General features: G+C 39.2%; 1 protein-coding gene across 1 annotated transcript in view; it reads left to right on the top strand.

The window, feature by feature from the left end:
- CD96 (CD96 molecule) overlaps positions 1-18225 on the top strand; it is an 83840-nt gene that overhangs the window by 45773 nt on the left and 19842 nt on the right. The window contains exon 8 of the mRNA XM_054577327.1: positions 4813-4905. Within this exon, the coding sequence (XP_054433302.1) occupies positions 4813-4905 (93 nt within the window). The remainder of the gene's footprint in view (positions 1-4812; positions 4906-18225) is intronic.

Below are 18225 nucleotides of genomic sequence, written 5' to 3'. Positions count from 1 at the left end.
GGAGAGTAGTGTCATCCTTGTGACTCTTTCCTTGTATGTATATGTAAACAAATTGTCCCATCAATTTAAGAGTTAATTATTCAGAAATGGTCATGGGTTTACAATGAAACATTCCTGTTCAACTTTGCCTAATTCCTTAAAAAATAAATACACCTTCTTTTCTGAAGTGCATGTATAGTTAGGGCTGCTATACATCTCTTGGAAGAGTAAAGGTAGCTCGTTCTCACGTAGATTTGCCAGTAGCTTTGGCAGAACCAAATGACTTGAGCTAAAGACCAAATAATCTCAAATTCCAAAGAGAACCCTATTTCCATCATAGACAGAACTATGTTTTAAAACCATTATTTTATTATTTTAAAATTGTGCTTGCATTGTTGTTTAGAGACTTTATTTTTTTAGAGCAGTTCTAGGTGCACAGCAAAATTAAAAGAAATGTACAAAGTTTTCCCTCATACCTTCCCCACCCCAACACACACACATATTCTCCCACATTATCAACATCACACACCAGGGTGGTGCATTTGTTGCCATTGAAAAACCTACATTGACACATCATAATCATCCAAAGTCCATAGCTTACCGTAGGGTTCATTCTTGGTGTTGTGTATTTGAGGGATTTGGGCAAATGTATAATGACATGTATCCATCATTACAGAGTCATAGAAAATTGTTTCACTGCTCTAAAAATCCTCTGTGCTCTGCCTATTAATCCTTTCCCTCCCACACCACCCGCCCCCCCCCCCCCCCCCGGCAAACACTGAGGATTTTTTACGATCTCTGTAGATTTGCCTTTTAAGAATGTTATATTGTAATCATACCATATGTATGTAGCCTTTCAGATTGACTTCTTTCATTTAGCACTATGCATTTAGAGTTCCTCCTTGTCTTTTCCTGGTTGATAGCTCAATTTTTGTTTTTAGCATTGAATAATATTCTGTTGTATTCATGCACCACATTCACCTACTAAAGGACACCTTGGTTGAGTCTAAAGTTTTGGCAATTATGCATAGAGCTGCTGTAAACATTCATGTGCAGATTTTTGTGTGGGCATGAGTGTTTGACTACTTTAGTACATACCAAAGAGCACAGCGGCTTCATTGTATGGTAAGAGTATATTTAGTTTTGTAAGGAACCACCAAACTGTCTTCCAACATTAGTTGTGTCATTTTGCAGTCCTACCAGCAATGAATAAGAGTTCCTATTGCTCCACATCCTCACCCGTATTTGATGCTGTCAGTGTTCTGGATTTTGGTCAAACTGATAGGTGTGTAGTGGTATCTTATTGTTGTTTTAATTTGCATTTCTCTGGTGACATGTGATTTAAAGCATCTTTTCATATGCTTATCTGACATCCGGATATCTTCTTTGGTGTGGTGTCTGTTAAAGGTTTTGGCCCATTTTTCAATCAGGTAGTTTTTCTTATTCTTATTTTAAGAGGTCTTTGTATGTTTTGGGTAACAGTCCTTTATCAGATGTGTCTTATGCAAATATTTTCCTCCCAATCTGTGGCTGTATTCTCATTCTCTTGAACTATTTTTATTTTTATGATTAGAAAATAATGAATATTTTTAGGGTAATTAGGAAAAGCACTGATTTTGCTACCCAAAGAATGCAATATTTCCACTATTACAGAATAACCCTGAATCTAGTATAATTTTAGGATCTGAGCAGATGGTTATTTTTAAACTTTATAATGAGGTTTTATCTTTTATGATAAAATATTAAAGACAATAAATCTGGATGAGTCCACTTCCCCCAAATCGTAGCTTATATTCTGGTCATAATCTGATTTACATCTTTGTGAATTACTTAGAAGATGTAGTTGAAACTAAGTAAAGTAATGTCACCACTGTATCATATTACCCTCTTTGTTATAATTTTTAAATACTTCCAAACATGCTTTCTCTGCCCGTGTTAGTACCACTGGATGCTGAATGAACACTGAAGTAAACTTCTAGTGACTTGTCCAAGAGCCATTGCCTTATCAAGCTATTGTTGTTGACAGGTATTAAGATGAAAATACAGAAGAAAATTCTGTTGTCTCTAAGTGCTAAAGCAGAGAAAGTCTGGAAATATTACAGAGCAGAAAATAGATGTAGGCAGTGGAGAATAGTTTTTGCTACCTTTTGTTCCCAAAGAAGAGTAATAATGTTGGAAGGCTGCAAGATGACAGTACCCTGAGGTGCTCCCTTCCCCACCTATCCCTAGTCTCCCAGGAAGTTCAAATGCTCACTGATTCTTACTTTAGAAAACTCAGAAATGGAAAGGGGTCGGGGTGGGGTCATTGGTAGCTCATCAGGCAGCTATTTGAGTACCAGGGCTTACAGATTCCTGTAATTCAACAGTTAATTTTTTTAATCCTATCCTGCTGCCCTAGCTTATCAGAATGTCTAAAATTGTAGCACTGAACAGTCAATTTTTTGGCATATTCAAAGTGTGTTTTGTTTTGTTTTGTTGAGGTGTTTTGTTTTCATCTGAAAATTGAGTGTGAATACCCCCTGGGGTGGGTAATATCCTCAATATCCTCGCCATCATCAGCTTTGACAGAGATTAGTTTATTAAGTGGATTTCCAACTGTAACTGTTAAGGTCAAGACCTTTGGAAAAAAAAGAAAGTTAAGGGCAAATGAGTTGTGTGAGTGTATGTGAGTGTGCACATGTCTTTTGGGTGCAGAAAGATAATTAAAAATGGATATGTCAATAATGGGATAAAAGAACCACCGAATATTGAGGTGGGATATATGAGACAAATACTTCCTGTGATGTCTCTCATACCCATGACTGATCCTGGGGATCCTGAGAGTATCAATAAAGGACTTTAATATAAATACAAATCACCCAAGGACCTTGTTAAAATGCAGATTCTGATTCAGAAAGTCAAGAGGGGTGGGAGAGGACCTGAGAGTCTGCATTTCTATTAAGTTCCTAAGAAAAGCCATGAGCCACATTGTGAGAAGCAAGGGTCTTGCTTATCCTGGAGTTCATTTCCAGGTGGACCAGCTAAGGGCTGATTCAAACTCTGAGGAAGCCCTGAAACTGATCCTGCTGCCCTGTGGGAAAGACATGTGGTCGCTGCTGCCCACTGCTGGTCCTACAGGCCTGCCGGGCCTGCTGCTGAGCAGACACACTCTGGAACAAATGGAGCTGTCCGAGGCCAGCTGCTCAGCCCCTGACAACATGCAGTCAATGTAATGGTCTGAAAACTAGCTCACATGTTTTTGCTAAACCCTGCATTTGAGTTTTGGAAGATATATTTCTCCTATTAGGTTTTAGCTGCTCCTTTTCACACTCTCTGAGTCTGAAACCAGAAGGATAAGTTTGAGCCTCAAGTTTCATGTTGAAAGCTGTGTCATTTTTGTCAAAGGGCAAAGAGTTCCTGGCAGACTGGGGATAGGCGGGGGAGGGAGCCCCTCAGAGTGCTGTGATCTTGCAGCCTTCCAACATTAGTACTCTTCTCTGGGAACAAAAGGCAGTAAAACCTGTTCTCCCCTCACTAAATTTCTTGTCTGCTCTGTAATATTCCCAGAATTTCTCTGCTTCAGCACTCAGAATCAACACATTTTTCTTATATAGACAATACATAAACAAATGGGCATGATTGTGTTCCAATAAAAATTTGTTTGCAAACACAGGCAATGAGTTGGGTTTGACCTGTGGGCCATAGTTTGCCAATGTCTGTTCTAAACAATCTGCAGAGAAAAACACCTGCACATTATTTTTCCAGATCCATGCTCCAGCCGATTAATGTTATTACTTTGGAAGATGTTACTTATGATGCACCAGTAGTTAGCTCTGTACTTAAAGCTGGTCTTCTTTCCTCCAGTGTTAAGTAGGAATTTGTAGGTTCTCAATCATCATCCACTTGCATAAAATACAAAAATACAACGTGAATAAAACAATTACTTCTGGGCATAACCAATGAGTAATAAGGCCTTTGCTATTATAAATCCCAAACACATCTAAAAGATCCTTGGGTTTCTTTAAGTTTGAGGAAGTGAATGCAGTAGATTTGGGGGGGCAAAGTGTTAGAAACAGCATGCACAAATATCAAAAAGTCACAGAGAACATATTGTGTTTGGGAAACGGGGTTGAAGTACCTTCCTGTTGGACAGATAATGTGATTTGAGAGAGATGTGAAATATGATAGGCAGCATCCGGAAATAAAGTTGGGGATGTAATAGGTGACCAAATAACAATCAGCCGTGTAGGTCATGCTAAGAGGTCCATCTTGTTTGCACGGCATGGGAGGAAGAAGATGGCTATTCTGCCAACCTATTCATATGCTCTCCGTAGAACTCCTCCCACCCACCTCCTCCCTCCGCCCCACCTCCTCAGAGATTAATAGGAAGGAATCATTAATATGACAGCAAGTCAGAGCCAGCTGTTAGTGCCATCTACAGCCAACAGCAATGACAACATTTCCAGCAATGAGAATAAAACATAGATGTTTTTATCATATGTGTTTCTTTTATCAGGTCTTAGTTAAATGTCACTTTCTCCAGGAAGCTTTCCCAAACCTGCCAGTCGTGGCTGGTGCCCCTCCTTTGCATTGCCATGGCCCCCACACCTTCCCTGTCACAGCGCTTAGCACAGTACCTGGCTGCCCTCCTGTCCCCTCGGCTGCAGGCTCCTTAAACATGGCCCATGTCTCTGTCGTTCATCATTACACCCCGCTGCCTTGCCTATTCAAAGGCCCTCAATAATGATTTGTTAAATGAAAAAAAAAAGCAGTTTTGTGGGGAGGCTAAGTCAATACTTTATCTTTCTATTACAATACTTTTATTCATTATAAATGTCTGCTTCATCCTTTCAGGCTCAGTAAACCCTCCAACAGATCCTGCACCCAGTGTCACAGAGTCTACCCTTGAGCCCCAGCCTTCTCCAGCCAACAGCATATCTCCTACAAGTAAGAGTGTTTTCATACTGTTTTAATTTCCATGAGCTATTAATCTTTTAATGAGGCATACTGATAGACAAAATTTGTATCATCCACAACCTTTTCTAACCTTTGATATTTTAGATAAACATATTAGGTACTATTCTCATGGTTTCCAAGAGTTAGCACAACTCCTAAAGCCCTTCACTTGTAGCTCTGGCAAAATCAGGGTTAATAAGTACTCAGTGAGAAATTAAATTTTGTATTTATTATTAAATAGGTTAATAAATTGACACTCCTCCTCCACAGCTATATTCTCAGTGGGTGTTTAAGGAATTGGTTGTAAATGGAGATCTTGTGGACCAGAGGAGGTAGATAGTTTTAAATTTAATTTTTTTCTGATTCATATTAATTTTGAGCAAGATGACTGGTGAGGACTATGAATTCAGCCTCCCAATGGCAGCATTAATAATGGAGGTCGGGCTGGGTCAGTGTCGCTATGGCGAAGGGATAACACTGACTTTCAGAAGCTGGCACTGATGGAAACAAATCGTTAATTTCCATGTCCATGGCCTTTGTGTTTAACAAAGAGCCATGGTGACTTTCTACACACACACACACACACACACACACACACACACACACACACATTCTCTGTAGAGTAAAAGTAAAGTTTTCATTCTCATTTAATTAAAACTATTCATTTTTGCTCAAAATGAGACCTGGAAATGGAATAAAACAACAGCAGCCAGTAGGGATGAACAATTCCTTTAGCCCGTTTCCTTTGTCATGTAGCCTGCAGTCACTGTCACAGGCGATAGCTCTCAGAAATAGAGTGTAGCACAGTGAGAAATGTCTGCCTATCTCCTGTTAGAAATTTTACATTCATCTGATTTTTCCTAGTTCTTAAGATTTTGTCATTTTCTCTTTTAAGTTTCTTTTTCTTTCGCTTCTAATTTCTCATTCAGCAATAAACCACAGTAAATTATGATATTCTTCATTTAACAAATATTAGCATATTCAAAAATAAAACCTTAAATTCTATAGTACTCTATGGATTATTTATCTATTGATACATAGTAAATTACCCCAAAACTGAACAACTTATAAAACATACATTGTCACAAATGGTTTCTAAGGGTCAGAAATCCAAGGGCAGCAAACCTGGACAGTATGGCTCGTGTTCTCCAACGTGGCTGCAGTCAAGCTGTTGGCTGGGGCTTCAGTTATATGAAGGCTTGACGGGGCCTGAAGGCTCTGCTTTTAAGCTGGAGCATGTTGGGAAAAGGCCTTAGTTCCTCACCTCATGGACCTTTCCATAGGGCTGCTCACAACATGGCAGCTGGCTTCCCCTAGACCAAGTAATTCAAGAAACAGGGTGAGTGAGACAAAAGCCACACTGCCTTTCTATGCTCTAATCTCCAAAATTGCATACCATTACTTTTCTTTATTCTGTTTGTTGTTAGAAGCAAGTCATTAAGTCCAACTCATACTGAACAAGAAGATAACTAGACTCTACTCCTTGAAGGGGAGCGTATCAAAGAATTTGTGAACAAATTAAAATCACTTAGAAAATGTTGACACATAAAATGCAATGTGGTTTGATCTTCTTTTATTATGACAGGTAGACAGAACAAGCACTAGCATTCCCATTTTCCAGATGGAAACACTGAGATGATCACATAACTAGTAAGTGGTCAAGTTAGTATTCACACCAAAGCCTTCTGATGCTAAATATAGTTCTCACCACATTAGATACCATGTTTCCTCTGACTGATCTAAACACTTCATAAAGACAGGAAACATATTTGTTTTGCCTCCTAGCACATGCCTAGCACAGAATAGACCAGTAAAAAATATTAGTTGAATAAATGAATTTAAAGAAATGAAATAAATAAAACTGAATGAATAAAAGAACTAATGAGAATAACATTCCTTCACTATATAGATATCATTTAATATACTCCATGGTGTTAAAAAAAATGATAATTTGTTCCTGCCTTCAAAAAGGTTGCAGAGTACTTGGAGAAGAGATGGCATGCACACATGAAAATGATCATTCAAAATCATAAGGTGGAAGGTGTTGCATCTTATAGAATTAAAATTCACAGAGAGCCCCTGCTGATGTGGCTCAGTTGATCATCCTGTACATCAAAAGTTAAGGAGTTCAATTACCGGTCAGGGCACATACCTAGGTTGTGGGTTTGATCCCTGGTCGGGGCACACATGTAGGTCAACTGATTGATATTTATCTCTCACATCAATGTCTCTCTTCTCTCAAAAAAAAATTGTTTTTTCCTAAATGCACAGGGAGAGGTACAGACCAATAAGTCTTAGGCTTTAAGCAAAGAAAGATCTCTATAAGTTTATGAACTCAGATGTTACCTAGGAAAGATGAAATAAGCCGATTCTTGAAGTGTGTGTTATATTTATTTGACTAAGATGAGAGCTTAATAAACATCCTAAACAAAGCTGATAAACCACTAAACAGTTAGTTATTCATTGGCAAAAATATTTACAAGAACTTGAGAAAATATTAGTGGCAAAGGTTGGGTCAGAGGAGTGGCTTGTGTAGTAAAAAACACAGATGGATACTGGAAAATGCAGAACAGAGAGAACCTTAAGCCTCAGCTTAAGAATTCCAAATGTTCTCCCTTAAGAAATGGGTCAGGGACCCCATTAAACATTTTTTAAAAAGGAAATGATGTAACTCGTTTATTACATATTTATTGGGCACTTAGTATGTACCAGATACTCTTCTAGGTGCTGGAAATACAACAGTGAACAAAAAAGAAAAAATATCATGCCATTATGACATATTCTTCCAACTGAAAGCAGAAATGAGTTCTTCTAGCTGAGTTTTCTATGGGGTTAGTTAGCATACATAACATGGTGTCATCCATCTAAGCACCATTCTTATTTCTATGAAGAAATTCAAGGAAAGAAAAAGGACAATGTTACCCTTAGGGACTCTACAATTTATTAGAGCTCTCATATTAGGGAAAGGACGAGAGCACAAGTAAATATATTTGTTACAAAACATAAAAATGCTACCTGATCTACTGTCATTCTATGGTAATATAGTTGGGAAATTTCTAAAGAATCGAAAGACCTCCTCAAAATAAGGTCCTACCCACCAAGTTGGACTTCAGGACTGTTTTAGATCAATGGTTCTCACCAGGGTAATTTTGCCCCTCAATCTCCCAGGGACATTAGATAGTGTACGAGGGCATTTTAAAAAAAATTCTCACCCAAGAATAGGTTTATTGATTTTAGAGAGAAAGGAAGAGAGAGAAAGAGAGAAATATTGATGTGAGAAAGAAAAACTGATTGGTTGCTTCCCTTCTGTGCCCCAACTGAGGATCAAACCCACAACCTAGGTATGTGTCCTGACCAGGAATCAAACTCACAAACTTTTGGTGTACAGGATGATGCTCCAACCAACTGAGCCACCCAGCCAAGGCTTTAGGGATATTTTGATTGCCACAGTGGGAAGTAGGGAGTGTGCCACTAACTTCTGATATATAGATACCGAGGATACTCCTAAAAACATTACACAGCACAAGACACTACAACCTCCACAACAAAGAATTATCTGGTCCAAAGAGTCAGTAGTGCTGAGATTGAGAAACCCTGTTTTAAATCAGGTTTTGATTTAAGAGTAGCTATTTTTTGCTTTACAAAATTTCAACTTTTGTCAAGATAGTAATAATAAATTATTTTGGAACAATTCTCAGTCTGATTTTTATGTCCAAAAAATGTTACATCAATGGCTGAATATATCTAAATAAAAATTATATTCTTATAATAATCACTGAATTACAACTGAAAAGTCCAAATTTTGTCTTGGCAAGCCGGAGGGTGATGATGACTGGCTACCTCAGAAGCTGGTAGGGTTCACCCTTGTGTGTTATTTTAAGAAAAGAAGCAAGCAAGGTGGAACCTGTCTCAGAATCCAATTTCAAAAGGTTATAGTTTTATTTCAAATTCTAGGATGTAATGAACAACAGAATTTAGTCATAATTATTAAGCTAAGTATTTTGCTGCAAACATCCAATTTTTTTCTTCAGTAAAAGGATACATTTTAAACAAAGGTTGACAAGAATGGAAACAATATTCCTTAACTAGAAGAGATCCTTGTAACTGATAGCAAACTTTATGAGTTACCCAGGGAAACCGAGTTCAATTCAACCTGAACTAATTGGTGTTTGCTGAGTCCCAGCTGCATTTTCTGTCCTCGGAAAAGACATGAGGCTGACAAGCTAAGTGACAAGATGAAACAAGCCCACGTGGAACAATCAGAGACACCTGACCAATCTAGGGTAGCACAATAGTGGCGTAACTCAGGGGTTTCTCCTGCCCTGAGGAGCTTCCTGTGCCTTCTACAAGTTATTTATTCAACAACAACGTGCCAGGAATTTTTGAGGTGCTGCAATATGGTGATAAACAAGACAAACAGGGTCCCACGTACACAGAGCTTATGTACTAGCAGGACCCGCTTGCCTAGCCAGCTCATTTCACTGCCCACCAGGCCACAGACCCTATTACCTTTATGGCTGTGCGCAGCCCTTGGACCTGATGACATTGATTTTAATATTAAGCCCTCTCTAAAAACTTAGCTGGTCCCTACATTCTGGAGATTCCTGGACACCTTGAGTTACCAGTGGCTGGCTCCCCCAGTGATACACCTGACCCTTGGCAAGTGGGCCATCACGCACTGACAGGCACAGACTGAAAGAAGCAGTTGCCGAGGGGATGCAACAAAACTACTAATTTATGAGCACAAGCATGTCAGAAAAGGGTGGGGGGTTAAAGTGGAAACTATGCCATTGAATAAGATTAGTCGAATACAAACCACAGGGGAAGCAGACAAGATCAGCTGTAGGTCAAAAAAGTCAGTTCTAAAGCTAAGAGGGGGTTCCCAGAGAGAATTTGCATGGCAGTGAGAAAACTCTGGTGATGTTTTTGTGACACCTTCCCTGATCATATCATGACTGCTTTAAAGTGTCCAGATGCCTCCATTGCTTTCTGCGAGCTTCCGCCATTGTTATTTGTTATGTATCCAGGCACTGGAAAGTAAGAAAATAAGTGAGTGCTGATGGAGAGGGGAACAGAATCAGGGAAGTCTGCACAAGAGCGTCTGGAAGGAAATATATGGAAGACCCAAATGGAAGAAAGATGAGAGAAAAATATTCAGACAATCATTTTGATCAAAAACAAAATAAAATGAGTGCAGGGCCTAAGAAGACAAGCATGAGTGCTGGCAGTGCTTGCTGGGGAGGTGGCTGTAAGGTCTCTCAGATGAGGTGGAACGCGATGGGGGTGAACTTACGTTAGTGGACTATGGACTTGGACTGTGACCTGACCATCACTGAACAGCCACTGTGGCTTTCTGAGTATGTAAAAAATGAGAGTGAAACAGAAGCTGTGCGTATAGTAAGTAGTAGCAGCAAGAAAAGGGATCAAGAAGAACAAATGATGTGGATTTTAAGTGATTTAAAGTGGTGACAGTCTGAATTAGAATGGGCATATGGAGAAATGGAGAGACTGCAACAGGAGACTCAGCAGGGTTGTCTGCCTAAACATGGGGGACAAATAAAGGGTTTTTAGAAGACTATTGTACAAAGGCTTCCCCAATTTTTTTCCTAGTAATTACCTAAGGTGTTTTACCAACTTCTATGATTGTATTAAAAGTGCCAAGCAATAATATGGACAGTATTTGTTCATATTTGAGTGCCTTTAGTGTGCCTGGCACCATTCTAAACTAGTAAATATATTACCTCATTTAATTCTGCCAACGACACTATAGGTACTGCTATTACCCCCATTTTACAGAAGAAGATACCGAGGCATAGAGGGTAAATAACTTACTCAAAGTCACATAGAAAGTGGAAGAGCCAGGATGGAACCCAGACAGTCAGATTTCAGAGACCTATTGCCTCTGAGAGCACCTGATGATGCTCAACAAACATCTGTAGACTCTGATTAAATCCTGTCTAGTGTGAAGCTGGTAGAGTTGCTGTGAAAAGGCTGACATGACACCTGTGCCTCTTTAATCCTTCCCTCCTCTGGACCAGTGTTTTCTGAGAAATGCAGCCTCTAGGAATGAGGCTCACTTCCTCAGCTGTAAATAAACCAGAGAAAAAGACTCTCGTCTGTTTGTGACCTCTTCTCCCCCTGACATTGTTATAATTCTTATTGCCCAGAGATACATGCAGAATCCATACAAAACTCCAGTGCTCTCCCCTAAATTCTAGGAAACACTGGTCATTATACCTTTCTCACCACAATTCACCTGGAGCACATGTTACAAGTTGTTAAAGAATTTCTTTTTTTCCTCCATACCTGTCACCTATAAGTCAGCTGTAGCCTTCTTGATGACTGGTTTACTTTGGATATTTGTTTATCCAGTTTTTTCCCTTAGAGTAAGATGTCTGTGGGAAAAAATTTATCACACGACCTATCTTTCAGTTCATTTCATAATTACTGAGTGTCTACAAATGCGTCACATGATGTGTGTTGAGCTCTGTCCTCCTTACTGTTGTCTTCCCTCAAGAGGGTCCTGCAAACCCTTCCTGGACTAGTAATCCAGCGAAACACATTGTCTTTAGTCATCCAGAAGCATGTTTCCCCAGTCTGCCTCCAAAGTGAAAACAGGGTCTTATGCAGAGATTAGGATCTCACACCATGTGTGTCCTTCATGCTGGCCTGAAGGTCAATATCCACCTCACCCTAATATCGAGGATTGATGAGGCTGACTCAGATATGTTCGGACATAGTTGATAGCCTATACTCTTTTAAGTGCAATTCTCCAGTGAATGCTGGCAGAGGTTTAAAAGCTCTTTGTGCTGCAGGTGACGAAATTGATGGGGGTGCTGTAATTGACAGAGTACAATTACACATTTGTTGAGGAGATTAGGTGGTTATGCCAGTAGATGCCATGTTGATGGAATGGAAGACCAATGAAAATATTTATTATTTGAGAAAGTAAGTTTCAGGTTCAATTTTACACAGGAAGAAGGTAAAGTCTTGGATAATTTAGTTTGTCTAGTCAGATCAGTCAAGCAGGAATAGCCTAACTTAGAAATAACTTTACCTTTGTAGTTAGTTAAAAAATAAGCTGATCTGGATAAGTTAGCAAACACTAATTTTTTTCCCAGAATTTCCTGACCAAATGAGTTCTATTGAAAAGTTTCTTCCTGGCCTCTAAAAGGAATTTCAGGCAGAGTCCTTTGCTCTTTTTTTTTTTTTCCTTTTTTTGCTGATTTTCACATGGTACATTCTGTCTGGCCCCTTTCAGTAACAAGACCAGATCCCTGTCAATAATTTAAAAGTCTTTTCAAACATAATGTGAAAACTCAGAAAAGTTCATTTGGTCCAGAATTTCTGCCCCTCCTCCCTCTCTTGCCCAGCCTGGGTCTGTGTCAGCTGTGGAAGCCTGAGCGTGAGGTTGTGTGCTTTATGTCTGCGGAGGTGGGGGAGAGATGTGGGAGATATATTAATGATTTCCTGGCATCTTCCTCTCCTCCATTCCTAGTTATTGGCTTGAAACTATTTTGGAGGATCACAAGGTAGAGGAAAAAAAAAAGAGAGAGGTAGGTGGGGAAAGACCTTCCCTGTCATGCTGTCCATAATCTGACTTAGGTGCTTTCTGGATGGGGAGAATAAAAATTGTCATCTTGTCCTCATGGGCCACTTTGGCACATTTCTCTGTGACTAGCCTGTGGCTGCTGTCCCTTTGGTGCCGGTTACACATCTCCTCCAGTTCTCTGCTTCTTCCTTTCCTGCAGCCCTTGAGCTTCTGGAGACCTATCCCATTTGAGGGCTTCTTTATTCTTCTTGGGTATTCTCCCTGAGTGAAAATTTTTTGCATGGTCTTTAGTTTTATTTGGGGAAATGGGCACTTGGACCTCTTATTGAGAAAAAGTGCTTCTTTCCCTCATTATGGTCATATCTGTCTTCACTAGGCCCTTTTAGCACTGCTAGCCAAGAATGGGCTCCCAACATACCCTCTTCAACCTGAGTCAGGCCCACTTTTTCTCAGCTTTCAGTGCACAAAGGCCAGGAGCTCTGAGAAGAACAGTGTTGGAGGCATCACACTTCCTAAGTTCTCACTATACTAAGCCATAGTAATCAAAGCAGTGTGATGCTGTCATAAACACAGACGCATGGGTCAATGGAGTGGAATAGAGGCCAGAAATAAACCCTAGCATATATGGTCAACTAATTTTCAACAAGGTTACCAAGAATACACAATGGGAAAGGACAGTTTCTTCAATAAATGGCGCTTAGAAAACTGGATATTCACATGCAAAAAAATGAAATTGTACCCTTATCTTACATCATACACACACACACACACACACACACACACACACACACCCTCAAAATATATTAAAGACTTAAACATAAACCTGAAACTGTAAAACTCCTAGAAGAAAGCACAGGGAAAATTCCTTGACATTGGTCTAGGCAATAATTTTTTAGATATAACCAAAAGCTCAGGCAACAATAGGAAAAATGAAAAAGAATACTATATCAAACTAAAAAAGAAAATTGCAAAGCACAGAAAACAATAAACAAAATGTAAGGCTACCCAAGGATTGGGAAAAAATGTTACAAGTCATATATCTGAAAATGGATTAATATCCAAAAGGTATAAGGAACTCAGGGAACTCAATAGCAAAATAAGAAACAACCTGTTAAAATGTGGGCAAAGGACATGAATAGACATTTTTCCAAAGAACACATACAAATGGCCGACACGTATTTTATTTCTTTATTGTTCAAATACATTTGTCTCCATTTTCCCGCCACCACTTTCCCTTCCCCTCCCCCCTCCCTTTCTCAGTCCTTCCGCACTTTGGCTTTGTCCATGGGTCTTTTACATGTGTTCCTTGACTTGATCCCTCCCTTCCCTTCCTCTGCTCCCTCCCTTCCCTCTTGATTCTGTTGGTTTCTTTTTTCTTTCAATGTCGCTGGTTATCTTTTCCTTGCTTGTTTGTTTTGTTTGTTAAGTTTCACTTATAGGTGAGATCATATGGTATTTGTCTTTTACCCCCTGGCTTATTTCACTTAGCATAATGCCCTCCAGTTCCATTCATGCTGTTGCGAAGGGTAGTAGCTCTTTCTTTCTTTCTGCTGCATAGTATTCCACTGTGTAAATGTAACAAAGTTTTTTGATCCACTCATTTACTGATGGGCACTTAGGTTGCTTCCAGCACTTGGCTATTGTAAATTGTGTTGCTATGAACATCGGGGTGCATAGGTTCTTTTGAATTGCTGTTTTGGGATTCTTAGGGTATAATCCCAGCAGTGGAATCACTGGGTTAAAAGGGCATTCCATTTTTAGCTTTTTGAGGAAATTCCAAACTGTTTTCCACAGCGGTTGGTCTAGGAAGACTTTAAGCCTTCTCATATGACCTCAGGGTAGTTTATGAAATAATATAAAAATATTTTGTACGAAGTATTTTCTTCTCAACTACTTTCCTGGAAACAACTTATTATACTGTACCTCTGGACAGTAGTAAGATTTAAAAATAATAAACATTCAAACTGAACAAGAAATAACCAGCAAACAAAACAAACTCAATCACTGAGTTTAGCCATTACTTATGTACATGCTAAGTTATAATATAGAACCAACTATTGAATATTGAAGAGGCTTTTCTGCAGTATGAAAATAAACTTAACCTTGATGCTGTGATTAATATGAATTTATTTTTATGTATTTCTGTATCTACTGGTCTTTTTATGATAATTCCATACCTGATGGTTTTCTTTTGATTGGAGTATTAAATAGGTAAATTTTTCAGCAAAAGTATATCTTCTGATTTTTTGTTTATATGAGAATGGTATTGTATTACCTTTACATATAAATGACTACTTTCTTTGTATAAATTGATTAACATTTTAAATTTATATAAATTTTTAAGTCTTTAGCTCATCACTATTTTCTTTTATCTTCAGATTTTGCTTCTGAAACTTTTCTTCACTTGCATTTTTTTTAAAAATCGTATCTATGTTTTCCATCTTCCATGACCAATATGAGGCTTTTAAAGACTTGGCTAGAAGGAATACAAATATAATTTTTTTAAATGCTATCCTTGATGTCAAGAGACCATTAGATATGTCCTCTTATAGTTACAGAAGCTCCTGATCAGGTTCTAGGAAAGGATTATTTTTAAACACAACAACAACAACAACAACACTGAGCAATAGACAGTGTTCTGCCACCAGTGTACCATAGTTAGATCTCTATCCTACTGAGGCTATAAGTGTACATTGAGACATGTAATGCCCCACAATTTCACACACAGGTCAGTTTAACACTCAGAACAAACACTCCTTGAGGACTTATAAAGGCCAGCCAGGCATGGACAAGTACCACACATTGCATTACTAAACTATGCGTGTAAGACCACTCTTAGGGCCTTTGACTGGCTGTGTCCTCTACCTGAAAACTCTCACCACCTCCCTTTCCTGCCCCAATTCTTCTGCTACTTCCTCAGTTAAGCTTTTCTGGAACTCAGACTTGGCCTTTCCTCTTCCATGTGTTTTCATAATTTGAATTGATTTATTAATTCTCTGGTTGATGTATACATCCTCCATGAACTTAAACTCCTAGGAAGCTGATCATTGTGCCCTCACTGGGAAGCACAATGCTTGAAAGATAGAGTCTCCCAAAATACCAGGCGAGTAAATGAAAGAACGTATGCAGTAATTAGCAAGAGGTAACCATGTGGGTGTTGTTAGAGGTCTGCTCATACAAAGCCAAGTGGCCTTAACGTTAAACCATGATGTAAAGCCAAGGGGAGTGGGTGGGATTTAATTTATCTAGGAAGCTAGATAGTTCTCTAAATGGCTTCAGCTCTGCCTTCTACATGATGAAAAAGGTTCCATAGCAAAGGGGTCACTCTTTCAACAACCTGGGCAACCTGGTTCAGACTCTCAGGACAAGACCCAAACAAAATTCAGCTGGAAACCAACAAGACTGAAATGACCTTTGGATTTCTCAGGACAGTGACAGAATGTCATTGGTCCTTTTGTTCACAGAAGCTTATTGAGACTATTCATCCCTCAACAAGCTCCACAGGGCTGCTCATGAGAGGAAGCATAGGGCAGCACTGGTATATAAGCCAGGCAAGGGATGCAGTAACATGCAGGTCACAGCAGCGTGCCCACATTCCTTCTCCCGCATTGTCAGCAAGCAACACACGTGCATGGAATTGAATGAATTCTCCTTCTTTTGCGGTAAACCTGCAGTTCTGTCACATTATTTTCTGACCTCCAGAGAAGAACATTTAATTAGTCATGTCGATAAAATGAAATTCCCAGTCAAGTTGGACCTCATCAGGGTTCCAGTGATATGGCCAGAATTAAACTATATGGAACTAATCTGTCCGACTCTGCGTGTGCAATCAGACTTGCTAGGAAAAATGTCTGTTGCTTTTAAGTAAGAGGTATTTTAAATGGTGTCTGGCAATTGCTTAGTAATTTGAGATTTCTAGGTAACAGTAGTATAGTTTGCAAATAAATACAACATTCTCTGATGATTACTTCCTTGTTCTGTTTCTTTGATGTTATCACCATTAGTACTGTATCACCACTGTTAAAAACAATTTCTTCCTGTTTCCTCTTACAAGTCACCCAGTGAATTCCATGGAGGTCAGTTCTCAGAGTAAGAAATAGGGAGGAGGAGAGGGAGGAATGAATTAATGAATGGATGGATGGGTGGATGGATGGAAGGATGGATGGATGGATGATGCTGGTCCATGGAAGGGAAGATAGAGACTACAGACTGCCAGTGAAAGCCTAACATAAGGAATACGGTCCCAGAGTAAAGGGATCATTTTCTTCATCTTTCTGAAAATTGTTTAAAACATGAGTAGAGCCTTCTTTGTCCCCTTTCCTCTCCCCTCTCTTTTTCATTCTTTCTTCTTCTATCAATTAGGAGGACTAATCATATCTCCCAGTAATTCACAGTATCTAATGATTATTTATGGCTAGTCATTTTTCTCTTCAATGCATTTTTTACCTTGCCTTGTTCCAAAAAAGATGTGAGATAACTTTAAAAATACATAACAATATAAAAATTTAAAAATGGGTTACTGAAGAAATTGCTCCCAAGGGACAAAGAGAAAGCCATTTCAGCAGGAGAAGTAAATTCAAATTGACTCTGTGACACCTAAGTTCATAAAATCACAACCAACCAGGTGCCAAAAGAGAAGCAGAGCTGCTTTTGATACAGCGACTGCCTGGGCCCTCCTCTTTGATGAGCGGTGGGAGGCAGTGAGCTAGAAGTTACAACTACTACACGAGAATCTGAACTACTGATGACTCAGTGAAGTGGAAGAGGGGATGTAGGTGGCCCTGCCAGTTAAAATTACTTCCCCATCATAAAGCTAATGCCCGAGAAAGCTGCCACTCTCTTCGCCACTATAATTACCCCTTTCTGGTGCTGCCTTTTGGAATGTAGTTCTTGACTTGGGTCAGCCGGGGGAAGGAGAGATTAGTCACCTTGAATTGGCCTCCTGAGAAGTCCAAGGTAAGCAAAGCAATTGTAAAACTCATCAGGAGATTCAAGCCTCTAGTTGGTAGAATATGCTTATATTGTCAACACCTGAACTAAACTGTAGGTGCCTTATTTTATAGCTTCTAAGATCACTTTTTAACACTTTATGCCAGGCACTCTTCTAAGAACTTGATAGGAATGACTCTCAATTTTTGCAATCACCCTACTAAAAAAGTACTATTTTACAAGTGAGGAATTGGAGGAAGAGAGAAAAATCAATACACTTGCCCAATACCATGCATATAACTTAGAACTAAGCTGGAATTCAACCCAGGGAGTCTTACTCTGGTATTCAGACTTTTAATAGATAAACTGCAATGTTTTTGCAAGTCTTCAAGTGCTTTACAAATCTGTTTCCTGGACTCTGTATACAGGATGACGGGTCTCATGCAATGGCTTCCTAGCAGTCAAGAGTTATATGGAAATCTGTCCTCTTGGCATTGTTTGACAGCACTGACCCAGCAACTGACACACAGTGTTCACTAACAAATACTTGCCGAGTTGTACTGACTTGCCCTGCTTCTGGAAACCCTCAGTCACCTTGGCTTCTGTAACATCATATACGTTCTTCCTGCCTTTCTGGCACCTCCTTTTGAATCTTCTCTTTTTCCTGCCCATCCATTATACAAAAGAATTCTTCATTGTTTCTTTTTAGGTTCACTTTTCTCCCTGGACTCACCCTCCCTGGTATTCACAGCTACTCCAATTTTTGTCTAAACATTTGTGTTTCACAAATATCTTTTTGCATCACAGTTTCATAGCTAAGATTTAAACTC

Source organism: Pteronotus mesoamericanus, unplaced genomic scaffold, assembly GCF_021234165.1.
Source record: "Pteronotus mesoamericanus isolate MK-2021 breed Mesoamerican mustached bat unplaced genomic scaffold, CSHL_Meso_final contig_42, whole genome shotgun sequence".
Taxonomy (NCBI): domain Eukaryota; kingdom Metazoa; phylum Chordata; class Mammalia; order Chiroptera; family Mormoopidae; genus Pteronotus; species Pteronotus mesoamericanus.
The sequence above is the reverse complement of the archived record's forward strand: the minus strand, read 5'-3'. Positions and strand labels throughout refer to the sequence as shown.